General features: G+C 38.9%; 1 protein-coding gene across 1 annotated transcript in view; it reads right to left on the reverse strand.

Moving 5' to 3' along the window:
* Positions 1-3,974, reverse strand: part of LOC308241306 (uncharacterized protein) — a gene marked incomplete at both ends in the record, with an annotated part of 219,349 nt that extends 215,375 nt beyond the window's left edge. Inside the window, 2 exons of the mRNA XM_080654708.1 lie at positions 3,255-3,409; positions 3,916-3,974. Coding sequence (XP_080510834.1) covers positions 3,255-3,409; positions 3,916-3,974 — 214 coding nt within the window. The remainder of the gene's footprint in view (positions 1-3,254; positions 3,410-3,915) is intronic.
* Positions 3,975-9,698: the final 5,724 nt, after the last annotated feature.

Genomic DNA, 9,698 nt, shown 5'->3' on the forward strand with positions numbered 1-9,698 from the left:
GACAGCGCTGGCCCCACTTGCACCCGCTGACAATGTGGAGTGATTGGGGCTGGCACCAGCAATGGGTTTAAGTGGCAGCTCCGGTGCCAGCAGTGGGTGCAAGCAGGGCTGGCGCTGGCAGCAGGTAAAAACTCCAGGCAGGACCACGGCATGCAGGAGCAAAAAATTTTCAGTAACCACCAGAGGCTTGCCCTGATGACAGAGACCGGTGCCTGCATTGGACTGGTTCCCCACTCACCTACTCCACCATCCCACTACAGCCAATGCCTGCCATGTTCCCCACACACACCCTGGTGGTCAGCACACATCATAGCGACTGGTTGTTTGGTTGTTTGGTTGCTCCACTGTTCAGTCTATTTGCATTTAGGGTTTTATATATATACTAGAGGCCCCGTGTACGAAATTTGTGCACGGGGGGCGGGAAGGGGTGTCCCTCAGCCCAGCCTGCACCCTCTCCAATCTGGGACACCTCGAGGGATGTCCGACGGCCTGTTCAGGCCCAATTCCAGTGGGACATCCCTCTCACAATCCAGGACTGCTGGCTCCCAACTGTTCACCTGCCTGCCTTCCTGACTGCCCCTAACTGCTTCTGCCTGCCAGCCTGATCACCCCCTAACCTCTCCCCTGCCAGCCTTATTGATGCCTAACTGTAACCCTGCCAGCCTATTTGTCCCTAACTGCCCTCCCCTGAAGGCCTGGTCACCCCTAATTGCCTCCCCTGCAGGCCTGGTCATCCCTAACTGCCCTCCCCTGCAGGCCTGGTACCCTCCAACTGCTTTTCCCAGCAGGCCTGGGTACCCCCCAACTGCCCTTCCCTGCAGGCCTGGTCACCCCCAACTTCCCTCCTCTGCTGGCCTGGTCACCCCTAACTGCTCTCCCCTGCAGGCCTGGTCACCCCTAACTGCCCTCCCCTGTGGGCCTGGTCCCTCCCAACTGCCCTCCCCTGCTGGCCTGATGCCCCCAACTGCCCTCCCCTGCTGGTCATCTTGTGGTGGCCACCTTGTGTCCACATGGGGGCAAAATCTTTGACCACATGGGGGCAGCCATCTTGTGTCTTGGAGTGATTGTCAATCTGCATATTACTCTTTTATTAGATAGGATAGAGGTCTGGTGCATGGGTGGGGGCCAGCTGGTTTGCCCTGAGGGGTGTCCTGGATCAGGGTGGAGGTTCCCTTGGGGTGTGGGGCGTCCTGAGCGAGGGGCCTGTGGTGTTTTGCAGGCCGGCCACGGCCCCTGGCGACCCAAGCGGAGGCCCTGGTATCTGGGATTTATTTATCTTCTACCATTGAAACTTTGTAGACTGGAGCGGAGTCAAGCCTTCTGCTCGCTCGGTGGCAGCAGCCACTTCTGTTGGGACTTATCTATCTTCTATAATTGAAACTTTGTAGCCTTAAGCAGAGGCCAAAGCAGGCCAGGGCTGCAGAAGCTTGGCTTCCTCCATCGCCAGGGGCAACCCTAGCCTCCTGCTCTCTCCAGCTCCATGGCTGCCGCCATTTCTGTTGGGCTTTATTTATCTTCTATAATTGAAACTTTGTAGCATTGACAGGAGGCCTGGGCCGGCAAGGGCAGGCAGAAAGCTTGGCTTCCTCCATTGCCAGGGAAACCCAAGCCTCCCTCCTGCTCTCTGTGGCCGCAGCCATCTTGGTTGGGTTTATTTGCATATTCGCTCCTGATTGGCTTGTGGGCATGGCTTGTGGTTATAGTGGAGGTACAGTCAATTTGCATATTACTTTTATTAGATAGGATAGATATTGTTCTTGGCAGAGGGCCTTGCTTGGGTTGAAACCTGTCTCAGAAAGGCCCAGATGCAGCTACACTTGAACATCTGGCTGCCTACCTAGAACCCTCTTGTGGCTGTCTGCCAGAGCCTTGCCAGAAGGCCTGAAGCACAAACCTTCCTGAGAGTCTGATAAATCCTCCAGCCCAGCGGTCGCCAAACGGTGGTCCAGCCTACTCACATCTACAGCTTGTCTGGTCTCAGCAGTCCCAATCCAGCCAACAGCCAGCCCCGACCACTTTCAGCTTAATGTCTTTTGTTATTTTGTTTTCTCCTATGAGCTTAGTCATTTATGCTTCATCAGGAATAGATATTATCAGGTAAAAAAAAAATGAATATAAGTGTGTAAGATCAATAGGAAACCACAGTTAGAATAAATGAATTTGTAAGTGACCAAATAAAGTACTTAGGCATTTTGATAGCAGGAATAGGAAAAAAAAAAGTTGGAAAAGTCCAGGAATCTTTTCCAGTGTCCATGTCTCCCCTTTTTGAGAACAACGAAGGAAGCAGTCTTTTGCTCCTATTACATTCCCAGCATGGGCAACAACGGAGTTCACAAATGAGAGTACGATTCATAGTTATCACCTGAATATTTCCATATGCCACTACTATGCGAAGTGCTTTAGATGCATTATCTTATTTAATTCCCATGGCAACTTTTGGGGTTTTAGGAACTACCATTATCTTAAATTTTACAAATGAGAAAAGAGTCTTAGCAAGATTAAATAACGTGCTCAAGGTTATGTAAATTGTAACTGGCAGAGCTGAGACTCAAACCCAGGCGCCCTTGAATCCAGTGGATTTATCCCCATGCCATAATGCTTTAAAACAGCCTTATGTAAGGCTTCGGCTTATGTTTCAATCTTTGCTGCTGCTAATCAGTGAACTCCTTCAGGGCAGAATTTATTTCTCATTAATTTTTATATCCCAAAGCAAGGAATAATGCCTGATACAGAGCAGAAACTCAATGACTGTCAAATGAACAAAATGATGAATTAATAAATAAAGGAAGGAATGACTTCATTTCAAAAGGAGACAGAAAATGGAAGTCTGTGTGGAAAAAAAAAAAGCCAAGACAACTCCAAGAATACAATTTCTGTGGTTAGTTTTGTACCCCGCCATTTCTATTGTAGCAACATATGAGTATTTTATGATAAGCACCATTTTGACTATAGAATTAAATGAAATATTTTCAGAAATATGTACTTTTCAGGGATTTAAATGAACGATTGAAATTCCATATTCAGAACATGACACAACCAAACCAGCATATAATCATATGTTTCCTATAATAAGCTACTTGAAGTGTTCTTAGGGTTACAATTTTGTAATCTAGACATGAGAGGAAGATCTGTGCTCTTGACAACATTCAACACAGGCACTTCAACTGCCTCTGGATAAAAGACAAACCCTCTCCTTTGCATTCCATAGATGTTCTCTCTTCCCTTATCAGTAAGCAGACAGTCCTAACCATTACCTTCACATCCTCTGCCATCTTCTTCCAGCTTCTGACCAGCTTGACACTTGCAGTAATAACTGCCAATTGTATTACAGCATTGGTTCTGACAGCCACCATTGTCAATGGCACATTCATTTATATCTGCAATTAAATATTTAAACAGAATTAGCCTCCTATAAATAGACACAAGAAGATTTTAGGGGCTCTCCTAAAATGTATCAGTACAGAATGATATCATTATTTGACCTCAGATGAAATGAAATACAACTCTATCTTATTCTAATGAGAGATAATGTACTCTAATTAAATGATATAACTGACTTTGAATCCTGGTTGTACAGCTGTGGAGATTGCTTTGGTTTATTTTCAGTTCACTTTTCACTGAAGTGTGTCACGTACACTGAAAAATATACAAATCTTAAGTACACAGTTCAAAGAGTTTTCAGATTTAGACTATACCAATACAACCACAATAAAATACAATAAAACCACATCACTAGCACCCAAGGATTACCCTGACTGGCTGATGATAATCACTATCTTGATTGTTAACCTCTTCAGGTTAGTTTTCTTTTTTAAATAACTAACTAGATATAGATATAGATATAGATGTAGATATAGATATAGATATAGATATAGATATAGATATAGATATAGATATAGATATAGATGACCTCACTTGGCACTTGTTTGTGTATGGCTTTTTTTATTTGGCATTCTGTTATGAGCTACATCCATGTTGTTGCATATACTTGTAGTTTGTTCATTCTTATTCCTGTATACAGGGTGGGATAAAAGTAGGTTTACAGATGTATGTATGTGAAACAGAATTTATTCTTATATTATTATTTATTAATCATTGTATTATTTTCCATATATACAAGTATAAATCTACTTTTGACCCATCCTGTATTATTCAAATCTATGAATATGCCACCATTTTAATGTATATTATTTCACAAATAGATGGAAATTTGGATACTATCTTATTTTTGGTTATAAAAAGTATTCCTATGAACATTCTCATACACGTCTTCAATAAACTCACATATGCATTTCTACTGGGTAATATCTAGGACTGAAATTGCTGGGACAAGATATGCTATGCTCTACTTTATTGTTTATAGCCAAATAATCTTCTAAAGTGATTATTCTTTTCTTTTTATATATTTTTATTGATTTCAGAGAGGAAGGGAGAGAGATAGAAACATCAATGATGAGAGAGAATCATTGATCAGCTGCCTCCTGCATGCCCCCCACTGAGGATTGAGCCCACAACCCTCACATGTGCCCTTGACCAAAATCAAACTGGGGACCCTTCAGTCCACAGTCTGATGACACTCTATCCACTGAGCCAAACCAGGGAGGGCAGAGGTTATTCTAATTTACACTCCCACCAGTGTGTATTAGAGACCAGATGCTACTCATTCTTGCCAACATTTGGGATATTCTGTTTTATTTTGTTTCATTTTTATTCTTCTGAGGAGTGTATAATAGTATTACATTGTCATTTCAATTTTCATTTTCCTGATGATAAATTAGGTTAAACACATTTTCATGTTATTGGTCATTGGGATAACATCTTATTGAAGTGCTTGCTCAAATACTTTGTCCATTTGTCCAATTCTTAAAATACTGGTTCTTAGACTTACTGGGTCAAATAGAATGATCCATAGAAGTGGTGGCAATGATCATCCTTACCTTGCTTCTGAACTCAGAAGGACAGTTTTCAACATTTCATTGTAGGTATGATGTGAACCATAGGGTTGTTGTTGTTTTTCTAAACTAGTTTCACCAGATTAAGAAAGTTCCTTTCTACTCCAAGTTTCTTAGTATTTGTATCATAAATAGTTGTTACACTTTACTGACTTTTCTGAATCTATAAAAATAATTATATAGTTTTTCTTGTTAATTCTGTTAATGTGATGACTTACATTGTTTTTGTTTTTTTCATCCCTGCAAGAAACCTGGTCATGATACACTATGCTTTTTATATATTCCTGGATTTTGGTAGATAATATTTTTTAGGATTTTTGTGACTATATTCAGAAGAGAGGTTTGCCTGAACTTTTTCTTTCTTGTAATATTCATGATAATTTTTGGTATCCAGATTATACTGTATGCATAAAACAAGTGGGGAAGTTTTTACTCCTATGTTTTCTGAAAGACCCTGTGAGATTATTTAAATTTCTTAAATGTTTGGAAGAGTTCATTTGTGGTGCCATTTGGGTCTGAGATCTTGTATGTGTGTGCATACAAACTCTGTAAATAGTAGCTATTATTATTATTATTAGCTAAACATTAGCTAGTATACTTGAGAATTTAAACCTGGTTCATAGTAGACATTCAATTGATTTCTTGTTTTGTTTGTATTGAACATAAATTTAGTTTTCATATGGATGGAATTATACATTTACTAGAGGCCCAGTGCACGAATTTGTGCACCAGTGGGGTCCTTAGGCCTGGCCCACGGGATTGGGCCCAAACTGGCTCCCCAACATCCCCCGAGGGATCCTGGTTTGCGAGAAGGTGAAGGCCAGGCCAAGGGACCCCACCAGTGCATGATCAGGACTGGGGAGGAACGCGGGAGTTTGACCAGCTGGGGAGGGACCGTGGGAAGACTCCAGGGCATGTCTGGCCCATCTCGCTCAGTCCCAATCAGCCAGACCCCAACAGCAAGCTAACCTACCAGTCAGAGCATTTTCCCCCTGGTGGTCAGTGCATGTCATAGCAAGTGGTCAACCGGTCAACTCTCTGCCCCCTGGTGGCCACTGCACATCATAGCGAGCGGTTGAGTGACCAAGCATATCATTGGCATATTACACTTTGATTGGTTGAACAGCCGACTGGACAACTGAACACTTAGCATATTAGGCTTTTATTATATAGGATAGTAACATACACCACATTTCTTGTTCTACAACAGAAAATTCAGAAACAATTTTGCTTTTCGTTTGATAGCACTACTTTCATGCAACTGTACTGATGTATAATCTGAAATTTTTAAAAAATTATCTGAAGAAGCCAACCAAAGGATAGACTTCATTACTAGTGCTTGTCAGTTACATATTGATATTAATACATAAAAATATATGCATGTATTTCCACTTCTGTGGGTTTCTACTTTTCTTTTACAAGTAAAGAAAGCATGGTGGATGTTTGGTGACCTGATGTACTCAGAAAAATAAATAAATAAAAACATAAAGTTCTTGTTATCCATTGAAAATCAGTGTTCATAAATAAAAAATTTGAAAGTCATTGGCTTTGAAGGTAGTTCTGAAAACCAAGTCAATACTTATGATTTTAAATTGCAGTTTTATAAGATACTCACTGCATGATAGATTTCAGGCTGCTTCATGTGTGCAATGTCATTCAAGGTTGCAAATAAATTTGGCCTTTCAAAAGCAAGGTGAATGACAAAAATTCTCTGACACATAGCAAGTCTTCCAGGTTCAGCATGACAAAAGTTCAATGATATCATCCAGGCTATCAATCCATCTGTAATGACAGACTGCTGTTTTTTCAAGAATTACATATGATATTTGCGATAATAGTGTTGCATTTCTGGTTGTAGGACAAATGCAACAGAACTGCAAACACGTTAAAGGCCTGTTCAATTAACTAACAAATAAGCTATACATATTCTATCTTTTAAAAAAATGTGTGAATTTGAGCTCCTTATATTTGTTTGCTTTCTTAAGCATGCTTCCATTTTAAAATCATGTAATACATTTAGACTGTGTTTATACAGTTTTTGTAATAGCTTATACTGCTTTTAGGAACATAGCAAATGCTGAACAGAGTGGCCACGATGCAGAGTAAAAAGGCAAGATTAAAAGTGCTTTAATTTTACATCTTTCTCTAAACCAAATGTATTTGGCCCAATTTAACATGTGTATTTTTGTTTTAAAAGGATTGGGTATTTGCTTTGTGAAAATTTCCCCAAGAGTGCACACACCTTTTATGTGTTATAGTTATTTTCAAATCAATAGGCTTCATGAAGTGATGACCTAAGCTTGTTATTGCAATTAGCTTTTATAACAAATCAGTTGATTTCTCTTTAGGTACAAGGTTTAATGTAATTCTCTATAGGTTAAGGTAAGATACAGCATTAATCAACATGCCCAAAATACAATTAGAAAATGTACTTAAATAATGTTCTGGGTCTTTATTACCTCATTTTGGGATTATAGAATTATACATGAAGTTTACTAACAATACATATATTGTGAAGGATTAGATAATGCTAACAGAATAACTTCTATACATGGTTTTAAATTCTAGAATTTTCCTTAAAATGCTGTATACATGGTTTCATTCTAAGACTGGAGCAACTGTCTATTCCTAGTCTTTAGGAAACAAACTGAGAACCTCAAAACAAAAATCTTGATCTTCATGAATTTCCAGAGACACAATCAAGTTCCTACTTATACTAATATTGGTGGTGGAGAAAAAGAAAGAAGAAATGTGGAAATGTGTTAGACTACCTACTGGAGAAAGTATCAGTGATCATTCTTTGGGAGCCAGTGATTTCCTTACTTACATGGCCACTGTACAAAAAGGAAGAAACAATCACAGCTATAACGCAATAGAATATTGAACTTCAGGCTCTGAGGATCTAGGTTTGAATCTTAGTTCCACCATTTATGTGAGATACCATGTTATCCCCTTCACATTTGCAAGCCTCTTCTTATTCATTCAAAAGAGGGTATGATGATACATCACAGAAATGTTGATAAGTATAGCAATGATAATACCTATGAAATGCCTTGTAAATTTTAAAACTCAATATAAATGCATTCTCAGGGACTAAATATAAATGCATTATTTTTTCTTTTGTATTTCCACTAAATGACTTTTACAAAAGATTGAGCAGAAATTCATCTAACAAAGGGAATTGTGGAAAAAAGTTACATTTTGATAGGAAACACTTACATTACAAAATAACTACTTTAAATAAGTAAAACCAGAGACATTGAAAAATGAGCTATTATATTATAGCACGTTCTTTTAATGCAGCCTATATTTCTAAAGATATATTTATTTTTAAGAATTTTTCAAAAGGGAACAAAAATATTAAAACTAAAGTTATGCTGACTTTAAGCATATATCAGAGCTCACTAAATTTGCAATAAATCAGTGAAGTTAAATAACAATTTTAAAATTATCTCCTTCTTGCAATTGTGCTATCTGTTAATAACTGGGATATTTAAAAAAATATTTTGGGGTATTTATAAAGCTACTTTTAACTAAAACTTTTAATTTAAACTAATACTTATAATACTTATTTGTTTAAATTGAATATAGTAATATGGTCAAAACTATGGTGTTTGGACTCTATGTGAATATTGGATCTTTTTCTTAGTTGGGTAATTCACTTATCCTCTCTATTCTTTAGTTTATCATCTGTAAAATGAGGGTAGTAGCCATAGTACCTTGTCCTTCAATTTGTTGTGAAAATTCAATTATTGCATGTAAAATGAATAGAACCATTTAGTCATATAATAAGGGTGATCTATTATTTCTATTATCATTATTTCTTAAATGTTAGTTGACAGGCCAGCAGAAGACATTTTGCTCAGGCAAACTAGAAAGTCCTGAACAAGAAAGTGGCCCTACCCTCATTTCATGGAACAGCCAACGGTCACCCTATCAAGCACAACAGGAGGCAGCCGCATGGAGAGCGAGACAGCAGGCTAACGATAACAGTGGCCACTTACAGCCCACAGCCTCAGGGGCCAGCACTAATCGGTCTGAAGGACAATGAACTCCATCTAATCAGACTAGAACACTTACATCTCCCAGCCTCCTCCCCTCATGGTCTTTGCGCATAAATTCTAACTCCAGGGACAGTGGAAACTGAGTCCTAACTGTCCCCAGTTTTGGCTCCATCCCCATTCCCCCTAATAAACTCCCCTCTTGGTTGCTTTGTCTGCCTATATCCTTGAACAACTCCAACCTTACATTAATCACAAATTAAATTTGTTCTCTTTTTGTCCCCCTTTTTGTCCAATTCATAGCAAGGTAACCGTCCAAGGACAATTTCTATAATATTCTTACTGAGTAGCTACAAAAAATAGCTCTACTGTGTGATATGGTGGAAGGTTTCAAGTTTGTAGAAGACACAGGCATACTGAATTATCAGCTCTTGTCCATGAAGGCATCAGGCAAGTTTACAACACAACTAGCAAAAACCGATTTGTTCTTTTGGTCTTTATTTCCTTTGAGTTGTCAATAAGGCAAATTAGTTGTGATTAATAATTATAATTAGCAATTATATATTGATTTACATAATTCAGATTTGTATCATATTCTTACATTCAGAATTACATTTGAACATCACAAAGCAGGTCAGCATAGTAGACCTTATTATTAATAATGGTAGAATTGAACTTTCTGAATTGAGGTAGACAGGGTTGAGAAAAGTCTATCTCAGAAGAGTATTAAGAAATCACAAGAGCC

This window comes from Plecotus auritus (genome assembly GCF_963455305.1).
Source record: "Plecotus auritus genome assembly, chromosome: 2".
NCBI lineage: Eukaryota > Metazoa > Chordata > Mammalia > Chiroptera > Vespertilionidae > Plecotus > Plecotus auritus.